Source organism: Podarcis muralis, chromosome 7 (assembly GCF_964188315.1).
Source record: "Podarcis muralis chromosome 7, rPodMur119.hap1.1, whole genome shotgun sequence".
NCBI lineage: Eukaryota > Metazoa > Chordata > Lepidosauria > Squamata > Lacertidae > Podarcis > Podarcis muralis.
In genome coordinates this window covers 38143222-38161206 of record NC_135661.1, presented here as the reverse complement: position 1 = coordinate 38161206, position 17985 = coordinate 38143222, and the positions used below count along the sequence as shown (strand labels likewise).

Sequence of the window (17985 nt, the reverse complement as noted above, 5' to 3'; positions counted from 1 at the left end):
TTTCTTTGACAATAATAGCATTGTAACACAGAGAGTGGTCCTCTATGCACTGGCTGCAAAAAGCACGGGATGGGGGGGGGGGGTGTCAGGAAAAAGGAGATAGGTAAAACCGCAGTAAGTTGTGGTTATTTGGAGGTTTAATTTGAAATCAAGTTAGGTTTAAGCTTGTTGGTGTCTCTGGCATCTCCTCACTGTTACATCATGGGTGGTGGCTTAAATAATGGATGCATGTTCTGTATTGTTTTATTAATACTATTGCTACAAGTATGTCATAGCCTTCAGATAGAACAATAAACTTATGAACTGAAACCGAAACTGAATTTACTGAAACAACCAACCTACAGTTATCCTTCAAAATAGACATTTCTCTAAATTCCACAATGGTTGTCTACAAGCAAAAAAAACCCAAAACCAAAACTTGTATCTTGTGGAAAGTGTATATAAAAGAGTCGTTGTTGTTGTTGTTGTTGTTTAGTCGTTTAGTCATGTCTGACTCTTCGTGACCCCATGGACCAGAACACGCCAGGCCCTCCTGTCTTCAAAAGAGGCATACATTTGTGAAAATAGTAAACAAAAAATATTATATTAGGGTAAATTGCTTGCATAGATAGATAGATAGATAGATAGATGATAGATAGATATGGGGAAATGTCCACTAAAATGCCGAGGAATGGAAGAAATTGAGAGATATCGAAATTGGCCAAGACGCATCCATTCTGTTCCTGAGCTCACTAATACTCAACCTTGTGTATCAATATGGCTCTGCATTTCCACCCCTATGCCATATTTTCAGATTACAGTTGATAATTAGAGCTATTGGTGACGCCTTTGGACTGATTCCAAGGTTGCTAGTTTCTGCCTGAGCTTTTGGAGGAGTTTCTACCACAGTCCCAAAGTTTGTTCTCTTTTTATAGCCCCAGAAAAGCAGGAACTGTGCTCTGGAGGTATTATTCCAGCTATTTCTCTGCTACAGTTACTTCCCATTTCAAAAGCTTGAGAAATGGAGACGTCAAGAGCTTTTGTCTTCATTGTTCCCCGAACGGACTGTTGCTTTCTTGTAAACTCGCCTGTGTCATTTAAATAGGTAAACCGAATGCTGACGCACAGAAACAGAACAAAGATGTTCACAGTCAAAGACCAAAGACATGGGAAAGTGCCCTTTGTCTCCTCTTCTCTGCCACCAGAACAAAGCTGTGAGAGCTTTATTTGTGTCATCTGAAGTCTCTGCAACTGTGCTTACCTGGGGATCTGCTTTCCAGAAGGAGAGAAGCCTCTGGATCTTTAGGGCTGGAGGATGCAGACCATCCCAGGTTTCATCCTTGGCATCTTCAGGTAAGACTGGGAAATATATCTATAAGAAACCCCAGAGAACTGCAGCTGCAAGTGAACAAAATAGTGTCTTCAGTGTTGGCTGGTGAACACTGAGACTGGTAGAGCACAAGGCAGGCAGATGGCGCCAGAACCAATGCCAGGCAGACCCACCACCTGACTGGTTGTAAATAAGAAGACAGACAACTGGTTCTCAGAGTGGTTTCAACAACCAATCCCCCTTCCCAGTGAACTCTGGGAACTGTGGTTCTGGGAGGGGAATAGAGGCCTCCTAATAACTCTCAGAACCCTTAAAAACTGCAGTTCCCAGAATTCTTTGTGGGGAGCCAAGACTGTTTAAATGTATGGTGTAAGTATGGCAATGAAGAGATACTTCATTTTGTCTGTCTTGAATTTCCCCCCATTCAGCTTTATTGGATGGCTCCATTGGATTCCAGTAATATGATAGAACAGGAGAAGGCATCTCTCTGTCCTTTTTCTCCACTACTGCTCCTTTACAGGCGTTTATTATAAGCCCATGATCAGTGTGTGGATGTCTGGGAGCAGAGCCAGACCTCCAGATCTCACTCCCAATTATCAGCAAACTCCCACAGGTTTGAATTTATTCCATAGGGCAGGCGTAGGGGAAGTCAGACCATCAGTGATCCTGATGGTCTTGGGATCACTGAGATCCAGTGTGGTGTAATGGCCAGAATACTAGACTAGGACCTGGGAGACCCAGGTTCAAATCCTCACTCAGCCATGAAACTCACTGGCTGACACTGGGCTAGTCACTGTTTCTTGGCTTAACCAAGAAGAGATGTTGGGAGTGGGAGAGAACAGCGTATGCCACTTTGAGCTCCTTAATGGAAAAGGTGGGATACAAATCTAATAATTAAAATTTAAATCCACAGGCGGGGAGCAAGGGCAGGTTTAGCTTGCACACTAATTTTTGACTGCTATAATGTAATGTTCATATATCCTATATTAATGCAGGGATAGCCAACGTGGTGCTTTCCAGATGTTTTGGACTGCAACTTGTATGAGCTCCAGCCGCCATGGTCCCAACATCTCCAGGTAGGACTGGGAAATAATCTTGTCTAAAACCTGAGAGCAGGTATGGGAAAATGTTGGCCCATCAGATGTTCCTGAACAAGAACTCCCATCACTCCTGATTGTTGGCAATGCTTACTACGGCTGATGGGAGTTATAGTTCAGCAGCACCTGGAATGTCAAAGTTTCACAATTCCTTCCCCAGAGAGCCACTGCCAGTAAGTATAGCCTGGTATCAGGAACCTGAGGCCACTTACCTGTTGTATTACTACAATTCCCACCATCCCCTGACCATTGGCCAACAACTGGAAGACTGCGGGAACAACACTCTTGCTTTGAAAGATTTCAGTCCATGCTAATTAAGCTGCATTGTAGCAACTTAGAACCAATTGGTAGAGGAGCAGACACTGTAGGTTAGATACAGTTATAGTTTTCCTCAGACCCATTGCAATTAATGGGCATGCCTAATATAGTTCCATTGATTTCAGTGGGACTACTCTGCATAGAATTCAGTAGGATACAGCTCTGCATTAAGGATGGGGGATAAACCCAGGGTTGTTTTTTTTTATTTTGATGGGAAACCATCTGATTCACATTTTTTGAAGCAATATGCAAAATCTTTCTCCTTCAAAATTAACCCTACACCAAATTACAGTTTTCCAGCCAGCCAGTGTGTACCAGAATGCCAACATTAGGGGGAAATGTACATAAGATTGCATACATTGAAGAAAAAAACAACTTACAGAAGTGTATTACGTTAGAGAAAATTCTTGCAAAAGTGTGGATAACATGCATTCAGAAATGTGCATGTTGGGGAGAAAGGCACACCAAACCAACAACATTTTTTTTCATGAGGATTAACAAAAAAATAATAATATTCAAAATTGCTGCAAAAAAATGTGGAGACTGGAAAAATGAGAAACTGATATGGACAGATCCATCCTTTCTTGCATTTGTGAAATCCATCCTTTCTTGCATTTGTGAAATAAGCAGAGTTGAGAGGTGAGCATCAAAGGACAGTACAGAAACTCTCCAAACTAATGATGCACATCCATCCATCACTCCCCACCCCCACTTTTCCTCTTAAGAGTGACACCTGTAAGCCTGCAAATGATGTAAGAGCTGTCAAATGCCTTGGGGTGTGCTGCTTCGTGTTCACTCTTATCCTCCTGCCTCTGTCAATCATTACCCAAGCTGTGTGTCCCTTAGAAGGTGGAGTCTTCTTGGAATAAGATTACAAAGAAAAAAGAAAGGTGAGAGGAAATGTCATAGGGGTTTGCCCTATTTGGCAAGCAGCTCAGATAAGCCACCCCACGCTTATCTGTATGTATGTATGTACATACATACATTCAGGAGACAGTTGCTCTTGCAACTTCCTTGCTTGAAGTCCCTAAAGATCTTTCGCAACCCCATCTGCAGCTGACCCCTCCTCCCTTCATCCTCTTCGCACAGAAGATACAGCCCCTTATAGCAATGCATGCATTCTGAAGACTGCTAGGGGGTCGTTTTCTTTTTGTCCTATTCTGCTGTGCCTGCATGTTGCAGTCCTGTCTGTCTTCTGCCTGCGACCGCTGCCATGCACCACTCTGAAGCTGACAGCTCCCTGTTGATCTACATGGGTGCAGTGGTGCTCTATGGAGGGACGATCCTTTACCGAGCCAAAAAGAACTGTGTGGAGAAGGCAACCCCCTTTTCCTGGGGTCTCCTCTTGCTCCTTGCTTCAGGAGTCCTGTGTTTCGCCACGCTGAGAAGTTACCTGGGCTTGAGTTTGTTCTCGCTGATGTGCTTCCTCTTCTGCATTTACACATCTGATCAAGCCCTGCTCCCTGTGGACCACAAAGCAGTACTCATCACAGGTAAGGAGAAGGAAGAACTTTGGCTTTCATTAGCTCTTGAGAGAATCTTTTACATTACTCAGTCGTCTCTGAATTAGCACAGTTCTGACTCTCTTTCATCCCCAAGGCTTGCACCCTTTTATTTATAAGCATCCATTTCTCTGCTCCATCCTTTTCCAGGCAGGGGGCCTTTCAGGTGCAGAAATATCAGGCCGTTTGCTCCAATCAGGAGCCATATGAAATTTCTATCTTCTTAGCAGCACAGAACTGTGTATGTTCTCACTCCTTAAGTAAGCATTCATCAAGACAGCATGAGAATTACTGGAGGTCTGAACTGTGAATTGAGTTCATGCGGAGTTGGGGAATTTCTACTTGGGATTTTTATTCAAAATGAGCTGGTGGTTCTGTAGCTAACAGAGAACCTAGGTTTACTTTTTGCAAATTTGGATAAAGCAAAGCCTTAGAGTGGGGAAAAAGCACAATTTCATTTTTGACACAGATCTTTAAATGGTGCATCAGACTTGATGGATTGTGGCAAAACTGCTTCCAATGACAAAACGCTATGCACCCAGATGCAGATTATTTATTTGCCAGTGGGGTGTCTTGTTAAGGAAAGGACATTGCTATTCATTGGTCCCTGTGAGGTGGGAGGGAGAGGAAAGAGAAGGAAAATCCATCAATGGTTTCTAAAATAAATAAATAAGGGTCATTCACAAGGAACACCAGCAGACAGAACACAATGTTCACTTATGAGCTCTTGCATGCCTGTTTTCTGCATTATGCTGGAAGGTTGAGGCACATTGTGTTTCAGCAACACCTGGCTCATCTTGGAGTGTTAGGTGCAGGAAAAAAATCTTTCTGTTTCTTCATTTAAAAGGTTGGCACTGAGTCACTAACAACTGTAAACCAGATTGTTGGAGAGGTCCACAGAGACGCTCCTCAGTCTAAGTGTACCAAATTAGGTAAACAAGTGATAGAATCACATCTGCAGTCTGTGTTCCCATCGTAATTGTCCCAGCCAAGTTCTGTTCTGTGTTGAAGCAGATGCAATACAAGAAGGGACAAGCAGCGAGAACGAGAACAAGTGGTTTATTCAGAAGACATAGGCTTAAAAACTGATCTAAGCCACCCTCTAGATTACTCATGCTTTACAAGATGATATCTGCACATTTTTATTTGTCTTAACCCCCCATCATTATTAAAGTGCCTCATTCATTTGTCATTTACATTGAGTTCCTGATCCCCACCCCGCCCCCCAAAAAATTCAGGCCCACATCCTCCCCACCACCAACACCACTTTGCGAATTTAAATTCTCCCACCTGAGCATAGAGGGTAGATTTAACCATTTTCTTCCCCTGTTGCAGCCTTCAGGAACATCTCTTTCTGAAGCTGTAGTTTGCATTTGGGAGGAAATCTCTCACTGAGACCAGCAGGGAATCCCCCCCCCCCCCAAAGCTAATTCCAAGTTCAGTGGAAGGATTTTACTCAAGACTGCATCAGCGGGAGGGAATGACTTCCTGTCCCTCCCATGTCCCCTCCTTCGTTCCCTTTCACTGGTGCTACTCCTCAGCTGCCTCCCGCCGGTCTAGCATTGTGCAGGTCCACTGCCGCTTGGCCCCTTCCACCGCCCTGACCTGACAACTACTCCTTCCCCCTTTTCCTCTGGGCAAGGGGCTGGAGCTGTGGTTCGTCACCCATGGAAGCCAGCCATCTACCCCTGCCCCCTGCCCGTCTACATGAGTCAAGGGGAATAGCAGCGCCAGAGGCTGAATGCAGGGAACCCCCCTCCACAAAAGGTGGGAAGATTTGGTGTCCTTGAAAGTATATGTGCCCCCACCCCCACCCCTTTATTTTGACCAACCTGTCCCATATTTTGCCCAGCCAAAGATGGCAATTCCAGTCTCCACTGTTCCTCATTCCAGGGCAACGAAATATGTGATAAGCACCTAGAACTCCTTAGAGTTTGTGGCCCTTGCCTGGCTAATTCAGGAATGGGTTCCTCAGTTAGATTTTAACCCTTGCTGGATCCAGGAATCAGAAGAGACTAACCAGTTTCCTGACTGAGCATTCACTTAAGTGCAGAAAAACAGTATTACTATAAGTCAGAACAATATGGGTGTTCACCAGCACACAACTTCCTGTACCGCTCAAATCAACATTCCCATAATTTTAGAGATATCAGCTCTCAGCTACGCCTTATTGTTCCTTTTCTGTATGCAAAGAATGACTCCCAGATACCATCTGAGCACACTGTACCTTCTTTGGTGGCCAGAGCAATCTGAAAACAAGTCACACGGGGATGCATAAGCAATGGTGAAGAAATGCAGAAAGTGCTGTGTTAAAAAAATGCTAAGCAATAGTAATGTTAGCATAGCATAGCCCTGAATGGGAAAAAGTCTGTATTTGAAGTGTAATGATGCCCTCAAGCAGGACATGAGTGTAAGAGCACTCTGCCCATCTGTGATCTCCTCATAGTGGAGGTAGAACGTAGCCATTGTGGCTATGAGTTTTTGATAGCCTTATCCTCCCTGAGTTTGTCTAATAGCCTTCTAGTGACATCCCAGTTGGCAGCTTTCACTGCCTCCTGCAGGAGTGAGTTCCATTGTTTAATCATGCACTGCATGAAGGTACTTTCTTTTCTGTGTCTTGAATGGATGAAGGATGGAGAAATGAGCGTGGAGTTGTGTGTGTAGAAACCATTGGCTTTTGCATGGCTGGAATGCAGTCTTATTTTCCCCCTAGCCCCACCTACCTTTGGCATGCATCTCCTAGGGCATTCCCCATGACAGAGAGCAGGTCTTGGCATGAAAAAGGTTTCTTATACCTCCACTGTGCTTGCTTGCTTGCTCTCTTACTCACTCACACACACAAATACAGCCTCGTTGTCTGCTGTGTTGGAAACATAAATGAGTGCTGTACTATTGCCAGCTCAAATATTTAACTTGTGGCTTAGTTTGCAGTTTTGTTCCTTTATTGATTGTGTTTATTTTAATAATTGCATCCTGCTTTGAGAATTGTGATGGTTATAAGTCAAGGCCATGAGTAGCATAAATAAATAGAAGAAGTAATCTTTTACAGGAAGCGATAGTGGCATTGGACATGCATTGGCGAAGTACCTTGACAGTTTAGGATTCACCGTGTTTGCCACCGTTCTGAATGAGAGAGGGCCTGGTGCAGAAAAACTGAGGCAGTCCTGCTCCGATAGACTTTCTGTTCTGCAACTAGACATCACTAATTCGGTGCAGATTAAAGAAGCGTACCTTGAAGTAAGAAGGAAGTTGCAAGGTGCAGGTATGTGCTGTGAAGGGAGTGTACACAATCCTCGTGGGTGTTGCTTGTGATCTGAAATGATGTTTTGCAAAGTTTCAAATGTTGTCTTGGTTGATCTAGGCCTCAGGATTCCAACACTCCTATTTCAGCATCAAAACCTGACGTGCCACTTGGTGCAGAAATTAGATGCTGCTTGCCTTTGGAATACGTGAACATACAATGAAGCTGAATGTTGGAAGATTGATGGCAGATAAACGAAAGTACTTTTTCAGCACAGGAGGCAGTGAGGGCCACCAACCTAGATGGCTTTAAAAGAGAATTCAACAAATTCATGGAGAAGAGCGCTCTTGATGGCTATCAGCGATGGCTGTTTTCTGCAATGGTTCTGAATACCAATTGCTGGAAACGGCAGGAAGGAAGAGGGCTGCTCTTGTGCTCAGATACTGCTTTCTCCTTTCCCAGAGGCATCTGGTTGGCCACTGTGAGAAACGGATGCTGGACTATGTAGGCCATTGACTTGGTCCAGTAGGCTCTTCTTATTATCTGAAAGCTGAGCCAACATAATTCACCATATGTAACCAAAGCACAGCCAGCCTTTGAAATTTACCTTTCTTCTGCACTTTGCAGTATACTGTATTTCTGCAGCCATGTAATGCACACAAAAAAAGCACGTGCTGGGCTAAAGTGTCCATAAAAATACACAGATTCATGAAAATTACACACACAAATGCATTGCGTATTATATAAAATACATAAAAGCCCCTTGCACAGACTTTAAAATACAAGCATCCATTATTAGAATGAACCATGAAACAGTCCCACTAAAACATAAAAAGTGTCCTCAATTAAAATTAACAATAAAAGAATCCTATAAAAGCAACACAGTAATTAGTAATACAGTGGTACCTCGGGATACAGACGCTTCAGGTTACAGACTCCACTAACCCAGAAATAGTACCTCGGGTTAAGAACTTTGCTTCAGGATGAGAACAGAAATCGTGCGGCGGCAGCGGGAGGCCCCATTAGCTAAAGCGGTATCTCAGGTTAAGGACAGTTTCAGGTTAAGAGCGGACCTCCAGAATGAATTAAGCTCTTAACCCGAGGTACCACTGTACTTTAATAATGGATGCTTGTATTTTAAAGTCTGTGCAAGGGGTTGTTATACGTTGTAAACTGCACAGAAGTCTATTTCAGCATAAACCATGCAAAAACCTATTTTAGCATTGAGCAGCATAGAAATTAAATAATGATACCAGCTGCCTGTTGCTTCCTCCCGTCTGCAGTCAGATGTTGTCAAATCAACTATCAAATGGATTGCTATATGTCAAGATGTTCTCAGATATTGACACTTCAACATCTTTGGGTCAAAGGCTGCTGTTAATTAGCACATATATCTGCTGCATATTTGGAGACAATTCAGTGTGAGGGATGGATTGATCAATCCATTTTGGTTTCTCTGAGGGGTTTTTTTAAAGTCTTCATGAAAATTTACAAGCATTTTATTGCAAATTGTTCACTATATACACATCCTTGTATGCAATTCTGCCTGATATACACACGTTTGCAAAGCCATATCCCTGTAATCAGTGCTGTTTTTCTAGAAAAAAGAGGTGCCAGAGCTCACCATGAACTTTTCCCTTGTTCTCTTAGAATGGCAATGACACCCACCTAAGAGTTGCCAGAGCTGAGCTCCAGTGAGCTCAGGCTGAAAAAAATATCCCTGGATTCTTGTATGGTATTCTCATTAATTTTTGTGTTTTATGGAGACTTTCCACTAATGTATTTTATAGACATTAGGTGTTTGGCACTTTCCAAACCAACACACAAATGGTACCACAGCCATCTTTTGAAATTTGCATTTTTCCTAGTTTTTCAGTGTAGGTCTCCAGCCATGTAAGCCAACTAATGTATATAATAATGCATACAGTAGGGTACAATAGGCATAAAAGTCATGTATTAGTTAAACCTCCTTGCAAAAAAATGCATTCCATTACTGGAAATTGTGTTGCAAAAAAATGTATATATTAGGCAGAAATGTGTGCAAAAAATTGTATATTATGAGAAATTTGAATTAAAATCCTGATGAATTCTCATGGTGACTTTTTTTTATAGAAAAACCTCGAACAAAGGTGCTGAACCGAAGAATGGAAAAAATGAGAAAGTGAGAGCAGCTGAAATTGTCAGATTTGTATAGCCTTGTTTCCTTCTTCCTTGCCAGATCTCTGGGGTGTCATCAACAATGCTGGGGTCCTGGGTCTCCCGGGAGATGGGGAACTGCTCCCTATGCAATCTTACAAGCAGTGCATGGATGTCAATTTCTTCGGTCCCGTTGAACTGTCAAAAGCTTTCTTGCCATTGCTCCGCAAGTCCAAAGGAAGGCTTGTTAACATTTCAAGCATGGCAGGTGAGTCAAACAAAATATGTTCATGCCATTCATATATTTACAGGCTTGCTATTCTAGGCTGGCTGTTCTCTGCTCACCATCCTGCTGTCTTTATTCCTGTCGCAGATGCCCAGTGTAGGAGGATTCCCAGTTGAAAACTCCACTCCTGCAAAAACAGTAACAACAATATGCAAGTCATGATTGAATGGATGGAAGTTAGGACAGAGCACACTAGGGCAGGCTTCCATATAACTGTCTAGTCTGGAAGTGGTGGTTGCTGGGATGGAGACCACAGCCTTCATGGTTAGACTCAAACACAGGGCTCAACTTCCTTTCCCCCCACCAAGAGGAGAAAGATGGCTTCCCCGCTCCCCATAGAAAAACAACTGAGAAATCTGAGGTTTTAGCATAGCTGTGATCGGACAACATAATGTTCTACCACACAAAGGTAGCAGCAAAGGCCAATTCATCTAACTTACATCTTCTTTCATATGACTAGTGTGATGATGATGATTAATATTAATAGTGTGATTGTTTTACTGCTCGCAGATTTTGGCACTCCCTCCTGAGAGAAGTTTGACTGGCTCTCTTCTTGTTCCAGCTAATTTTTTTTTGTTCCAACAGGCTTTGGGGAACTGACTGCCTATCATGAAAGGGCTGGTGCCAGGCTATTTTTATTGGAATTATTTGTGTGGTTTTAATAGAGTTTGTATATGTACAGTGGTACATTGGGTTACATATGCTTCAGGTTGCATACGCTTCAGGTTAAAGACTCCGCTAACCCAGAAATAGTGCTTCAGGTTAAGAACTTTGCTTCAGGATGAGAACAGAAATCGTGCTCCGGCGGCGCGGTGGCAGCAGGAGGCCCCATTAGCTAAAGTGGTCTTCAGGTTAAGAACAGTTTCAGGTTAAGAATGGACCTCCGGAATGAGTTAAGTACTTAACCTGAGGTACCACTGTATATAGTTTTAGGTCTAACAACATTTTTTTAAAAAATGATAGTTTTTTTCTATGTTTTTGGCAGTTCCTATTTTTATATGTAAGCCTCTCGCCTTCTGTTGGATGTCATAGTTCCTGCATCCCCTGCGGTGCCCCATAAGCTTTGCACCCGGTACATTTGCACCATTCGCGCTCCCCTAGATCTACCTTTGCACAGGTCAGAGCTTCTGTACCCCTGGTGCATACTGTTAAAGACATTAATTGTCCTTAGCTTTAATTTTTTGACAGTTCCAATAAAGACAATGTAGCAATTTTTCCAAACATATTACTTAAAAGTGGACCCTATTTCAGAGCCATAAGAAGATAACATTATGAGATGTGTTCCTACAGAATAGGGAACAGCGCATTATGCATCTTTTAGAAATCTCACTTCTCTTTGGGGGCCTGTTAAACATTTGAAATAATGGAAACATGACTTGCTCGAGGCACTGTTGTCCGCGAGCCAAGGAAATTTGTGTTGGAATCTCTTCAGACTACAAGGTTTCCTTCCTGGCAGTCGGGATTGATGAAGACAGGGTAAAGCGAGGCAATTGGAAACTTGTTAAAAATGTTCCTTCGCCTCCTGTCTGTTGCTTTAGGCTCCATCTCCAGCAATGGCAGGAGTCCAATTGCTGAGCCAAATGGCGTATGTATTCATCAATTTCAGCAGGTGAAAAAATCCGGTTTGTCAAAAGTGTCAGCATCACTTTCGGTTCTGCAAAATGAGAAAACAGCCAACTGAAGAGCATTTGGAACAACAAGCTGATAAATATGTTACCAAAATATCCACAAACTCACTAACTAACTTCCTGTTGTATGTGTGTACTTGTAGAGATCATGAAAAATGTAGTTGGGTTTGCATTATAATGGGAACCTGCCTCATTTTTCCAGAAGATGTATTTCCAGAAGAATACATCAACAGAAATACAGCTATCCTTGAAAATTGTGCTTCTCCAGATTTTGCCATCAAGTGCATATTAGAGAAAATTGGGGGGAATGCATAATTTAGTGGAAATAACATACAAAGATGTGTTTATATTTGGAGAAACGGCTTGCAAAAAAATGTGAATATCAGGCAAAATTGAATGCAAAAGTTATGTGTATTAATTGTTATTGCTGCAGCAACAAGCAAACTGTTTGTACAGATGCATCCAGATCAGTGTTATATTTCTAGAAAAATTGGTGCTGGAACTTACCATGCACGCCTCCCTTGCTCTCTTATAATGGCAATGGCGCCCACCTGAGAGGAGCTGGAACAGAGTTCTGGTGAGTGCCGGCTGGGGAAAAAAAAAAAGCCCTTATCAAGATTGGTGATCTATCAGTGCACAAGGGCTATAACCTTAAAACACAAAGAAAAAAGAATGTTGATTGAGTCACACTGAGATTGGCCTTTTTGCAGTGTTTTATTAGTGTAAGTTTTCATTAGACATGAATGAATATGCCACTGTAGGTCTCTTTCAGCTTCTGATTTTTCCAGCCTTAAAATCATTTCTCCACATTTCCTTAACAGATCACATAATTTTAAAAAGCCCCCATGAAAATTCATCAATATGTTAGGGCAAATTTCTCATAATACACATACGTTTGTATGCAATTTTGCAAAATATACAAATTTTTGTGATTTCCCATAACATAATGCATCTTAATCTTATTTTCATTAATATGAGCATCTGAAGATGTGTGACAGATTGCCTGTTCTGGTCTAGGAATTAGTGTTAAGACTTTCTCCCAGTTAAACCAGAATTTGGGTGGAGTGTGATGCAGAACAGAGTGAACACTAGAACAATAAATTGAAGGGAACAGAGCAAACCCATCCCTAGGGAAAATGTTAATGCAATGGTTTCATGTCAACTACGTATTGCTGGGGACACGTGGATTGGATTGGCAGTGACCATGCATCTCCCCATACCATAGATTGGGTCATAGCCATTGTGCAACACCAATTCCATCTGTGTCAATTGCAACAACAGTCACTGTTGCAGGAGAAACAGGGCTTTACTTTACCCTTCTGTGCCTTCTTGTCACTGCCCTTTTGTTCCATTATACGCAGTCCCTGCTCACCGGAGTACATAGCAATGAGGCTTAACGAAGTCAATCTGACCTCAGTATTGGAATTACCGTAGCTAAGCAAGTTAAAGGGAGATAACTTGGATTTAGCACGTATCTCCTGAGAACAAAAACCGAGATAGGCTGTTAATAAAGCAGAAACGCTTATCGTTCCATCTATCTTGCTTCTTTGAAAAATTTTCAATCAGGTAATTAGAGAAGAGCTATTGCCTTCCTGCTGGTGTGCATTCAAACAAGTACATTCAGAGCTTCAACAATCAAAGGTACAGCTTTCTGAATTAAAATTTGGAGACATTCTCCATTCCAAAAAAATAACTGCTGGAGCCGACCTAAGGCTTATCAAGTTCACCATCCTCTTTTCACACCTCCCAAACCAAGAGACAAAGTGAAGACTATCTAGCCTTTGTTGTTGTTGTTGTTTAGTTGTTTAGTCGTGTCCGACTCTTCGTGACCCCATGGACCAGAGCACGCCAGGCACTTCTGTCTTCCACTACCTCCCGCAGTTTGGTCAAACTCATGCTGGTAGCTTCGAGAACATTATCCAACCATCTTGTCCTCTGTCGTCCCCTTCTCCTTGTGCCCTCCATCCTTTCCAACATCAGGGTCTTTTCCAGGGAGTCTTCTCTTCTCTTGAGATGGCCAAAGTATTGGAGCTTCAGCTTCAGGATCTGTCCTTCCAGTGAGCATTCAGGGCTAATTTGCTTCAGAATGGATGGGTTTGATCTTGCAGTCCAAGATCTCCTCCAGCACCATAATTCAAAAGCATCAATTCTTTGGCGATCAGCCTCCTTTATGGTCCAGCTCTCACTTCCATACATCACTACTGGGAAAACCATAGCTTTTACTATACGGACCTTTGTTGGCAAGGTGATGTCTCTACTTTTTAAGATGCTGTCTAGGTTTGTTAGTTCACTGGTGCCCAGGATGTCAATATTTATTCTTGCCATCTCATTTTTGACCACATCCAACTTACCCAGGTTCATGGTTCTTACATTCCAGGTTCCTATGCAATATTTTTCTTTACAGCATTGGACTTTCCTTTCGCTTCCAGGCATATCCACAACTGAGCGTCCTTTCGGCTTTGGCCCAGCCGCTTCATCAGCTCTGAATCTACTTGTACTTGTCCTCTGCTCTTCCTCAGTAGCATGTTGGACACCTTCCGACCTGAGGGGCTCATCTTCCAGCGTCATAACTTTTATATGCCTGTTGTATTTGTCCATGGAGTTTTCTTGGCAGGGATACTGGAGTGGCTTGCCGGTTCCTCCTCCAGGTGGATCACGTTTGGTCAAAACTCTCCACTATGACCTGTCCATCTTCGGTGCCCTGCTCAGCATAGTTCATATCTTCTCTGAGTTATTCAAGCCCCTTCGCCACGGCAAGGCAGTGATCCATGAAGGGGGCAGTGATCCATGAAGGGGATCTAGCCTTTACAACCTCTACATTTTGCCCTGCAGCTCTCCAACCAAAGGATGCGTATTTAAAAATGTGTAGCAACATATTTTAGTGTGAAATTGCTTGTAAATGATGCATATGTTGGGCAAAATTGGGTACAGAAATGTGTATATTAGGAGCAATGTACATGAAAATGAATATGAATTTCCATGCAGGCTATATCTAATGTTGAGCTATGCTATAATCCTTCAGTCTCAGGAGGCTGTTTTTATTACTCCCATAGGAGGTATCCCCATGCCAGGCCTTGCTGCCTACGGTGCATCCAAAGCAGCCCTATCCATGTTTTCTGGAGTCATGAGGCAAGAGCTCTCCAAATGGGGCATTAAAGTATCTGTGCTTCATCCATCAGGCTTCAAGACATGTAAGTTGCTGGTACTTCACCTGGTTATCTAGCTCATGGAGGGGGGGGACCTCCTTGGAGTCCTTACAGCCAAAACCATGAATGGCACAGAAACACCACTGTCACCCACAGGAATGTGCAAAGCCTGTACTTCGCTATTTAGGGTCCCAGGTGGAGTCTTAGTGATAGGGTGCATAGGGCAACACTTCTAGGAGTTCATCAATCATCTTCAAAAGGGGCAGACTTTTAGTTCCCCTTCCACAGAGGTGGCTGGCCTCAAAGGATTGTCTTCTTGTATAAATGCCAGTTTCCTAGAGGTCAAGGGAAGACACCCCAAAACAACTTGGGTTTATTAGATTCTAACCAGGCAGCTAATTTGTTTGAGAAGGTTTATTGCCAAGGTATGATGTCTTTGAATAGCCTGTGAACTGAAATGTGCAAAAGGAAATGCGGTTAGCCGGATGATCTATCATGGTTGCGTCCCACCTGAAATAAATCTTTTCATTCCGCATTATGTTTTTGAAGCATTTGTCTTGAGGTGGCAAATTGGAAGCTGTGTGCATGACTCAGAAGATAATTAAACCAGCACACATCAAGTCCAAGCATGCCATCACTTTCCCAGACAAATTTTTTATAATAGCATTTATAAATAAGTGAACTAGTCTTCAACTATCCAGGGAACTCCTGAGACCACACACGCACACACTAATATGGATTGAAAAGATGTTCATTCATTTCTGAAGTACAGTCCCCATGGATTTGTGTGTCATTGTGGCCTTTTTCAGTTGGTTCATTTGTTCCTTGGTGGCTCTTGTGAATGGCTGAATATCTGTCCATATCACAAATAAGTCTTGCCCTGTATCAGCTGACTTTCCTAATTTCAAGGGGGAGATTGGACAGTATCTGTTTAGCTCAGAGATTAGAACTAGAATAGGGAAAGTGGTGGAATTCACTCTAGGCAGACAGAGCATCAAAGTGGCCCATAGCACACTTGTCTTCTCTCTTTGCAAAGCATTAGTAGTAGTAGTAGTAGTAGTAGTAGTAGTATACTGCCCTTTATCCACATATGGGGTGGTTCACAGCATACAAGTACAATATATAGAAATATAATCATTTATACATAATAAAAATAAGGACAAAAGAAAACCAATACTCCTTCCCCTCCCGCAACACATTTAAAAGGGCATTCCACAAAGAGCCTTAATCGCAGTGAGTTTCTGCAGATTTCACCAATACTGGTGTGTGTGTTTCTTAAGAATTTTTAGAATAGGACCTTTGTTCCTATATGATTTAATCAGCTACTCTCATCATCTTCACTGTCTGCTAACTGGGCACTGCTGAAATGTGTATTTGCTTCAGTTTGTGTCTCATTGATTTACTGTTGAGGCGATTAGCTTAGCCATTAACCACCATTAACATCCATTGTTTTATCGTTAACATTTCTCTCACCTTTCTGTCCACCATGACTTTGCCAAACACACACAAAAAGGGCTGTCATTGTCCTACATCTTAATGTGGAATTTATTACTGTAACCAAAAAATGAGCTTTACTTGTATTTTGTGTGCATCAAAATGTGAGGTGTATGCAGATATTTTTTATAAGAACATTGATCATTATGACATTATAATAAATGGTCATTTTCCCTACCATCCAGTTTATGTTTATTAATACATGCAAAAATATAATATGCATTCAAAAATGACAAAAGGGCGGTAACTCCATTTTTTATGTGTGTGTCCATCACCTCCTCATTGTCACTTGAACAGACAGTAACCCTGAGGCAAGATATATACTTCAGTGGGCAACTGCCAGCTCATTGAGTTGTCATCATAAAAAAATGTAAGCAATAATATTATTTTCAAAAGGCTAAAGGACCAGCTTGGGAATGATTAAAAATAGCAAAATGAGAACTGAAGCAAAATTGTATGGGCACTGAGTCCATGGAACAAACTGGTACCAGGATTCAGATTACATCCCTAATCTAGCATGCATATGTTCCAATCTGTCACCTGGGGTAGTTCCTTTAGGAACCCCATATTCCTTTTTTTTCTAGTTATTTTATTTTCATCAGAACACCTGATGTCCTATTATGAAGCCTAGATGTTCAGCAGTGTTTTGTTCTGTCTTCCAGGTATCCAGGGAACTCCAGAGATCTGGAATAAGGAAGAACGCACCCTTCTTGAGAATCTCATGCCTGATGTGAAGCAAGATTATGGTGAAGAATACATCCTCAAGCTGAAGATGTCTCTCAATGCCATGCAATTTCTTTCCATGTCAGATCTCTCTCCCGTGCTTTGTGATGTTTTACACGCATTATTGGCAGAGCGCCCATGTGGTTTATACACTCCAGGCAAGAATGCTTACAAATACCTTCTCTTCTTCTGCTATTCTCCTCTCTGGTTTTATGACTTTTGCATAAGGAAAATGTTCAGCACCTCAAACATGCCCAGCGCTCTCAGAGCAGCAGAGAAAGCAAACAAGAACTTGTAGGCAGATACTGCCTGATTTAGTCATTTGTCTGTCAGGCTATTTAGCTGCCTTGTGAATGTTGGGAATCTTGCATTTCATGTGTTAAAAACACATTCGATGGATAAAAGAGGGGAATGTTTAGATTTAAGGCAGAAACCCTCTCTATTCTGTACATTACACCTCTTATCTACAGTTTTTGATACCTTTTTCTCTTGAGTTAGGCTGAACTGAAACTCCTTTTTTAAAACATTTTATTAATTTTCCAAATTTAACAAAAATAAAATTAAGAAACAATACAAAATCAAAACAAAATAAATTGACTCCCCCCTAGTCCCTTCCTTGGTTCCATTGTTAATCAACGTACCGCATGTCCATTGTAAAATTTGAGAACCATTTAAATTACTTAGTATCCATTCATACAAAATTACAGGTAATCCTAAAACCCTGCTAATGTATTAACCTGTGTACAATGCTTCTGTATATATGCAATAAACATCTTCCATTCTTCCTTAAATTTGTTGTCGTCTCTTCCTCTTAGCTTCATTGCCAATTTTGCCATTTCAGCATGTTTCATTAATTTAACTTGCCAATCTTCTTTAGTTGGGACACCTTCTTCTTTCCAATATTGTGCTAATAATGTCCGTGCGGCTGTAGTTGCATACGTAAATAAGTTCTTTTGTGATCTTGGTAAGACCACTCCTGTAGTAGGAAAGCTTCTGGTTCTTTAACAAAGGTTATTTTAAACATCTTCTTCAATTCATTATAAAGTATTTTCCAATATTTCTTTATGATTTTGCAATCCCACCACACATGGAAAAATGTCCCTTC

The 17985-nt window shown here is 41.9% G+C and overlaps 1 protein-coding gene and 2 long non-coding RNA genes across 3 annotated transcripts; 1 reads left to right on the top strand and 2 right to left on the bottom strand.

Moving 5' to 3' along the window:
• Window positions 1-1279: 1279 nt before the first annotated feature.
• HSD17B2 (hydroxysteroid 17-beta dehydrogenase 2) lies at window positions 1280-17671 on the top strand. Its single transcript, XM_028740130.2, has 7 exons — window positions 1280-1332; window positions 2305-2385; window positions 3907-4217; window positions 7276-7488; window positions 9686-9871; window positions 14571-14708; window positions 16820-17671. The coding sequence occupies exons 1-7, from the start codon at window positions 1295-1297 to the stop codon at window positions 17176-17178; spliced, it is 1326 nt and encodes a 441-aa protein (XP_028595963.2). The 5' UTR covers window positions 1280-1294; the 3' UTR covers window positions 17179-17671.
• On the bottom strand, window positions 3867-5966 carry LOC144328405 (uncharacterized). The gene is made up of 2 exons (XR_013393623.1): window positions 5517-5966; window positions 3867-4833 (listed from the first exon to the last, which is right to left on the bottom strand). It is a non-coding gene; the product is annotated as an uncharacterized LOC144328405 (long non-coding RNA).
• LOC114602207 (uncharacterized) lies at window positions 11098-12380 on the bottom strand. Its single transcript, XR_003707879.2, has 2 exons — window positions 12025-12380; window positions 11098-11543 (listed from the first exon to the last, which is right to left on the bottom strand). It is a non-coding gene; the product is annotated as an uncharacterized LOC114602207 (long non-coding RNA).
• Window positions 17672-17985: the final 314 nt, after the last annotated feature.

Bases quoted from the DNA above. Each gene is read 5' to 3' on its own strand.
- HSD17B2 (XM_028740130.2), top strand. From the start codon at position 1,295: ATGCAGACCATCCCAGGTTTCATCCTTGGCATCTTCAG. The intron at 7,489-9,685 runs GTATGTGCTGTG...CTTCCTTGCCAG, and splicing joins AAGGAAGTTGCAAGGTGCAG to ATCTCTGGGGTGTCATCAAC. The intron at 9,872-14,570 runs GTGAGTCAAACA...TTACTCCCATAG, and splicing joins TAACATTTCAAGCATGGCAG to GAGGTATCCCCATGCCAGGC.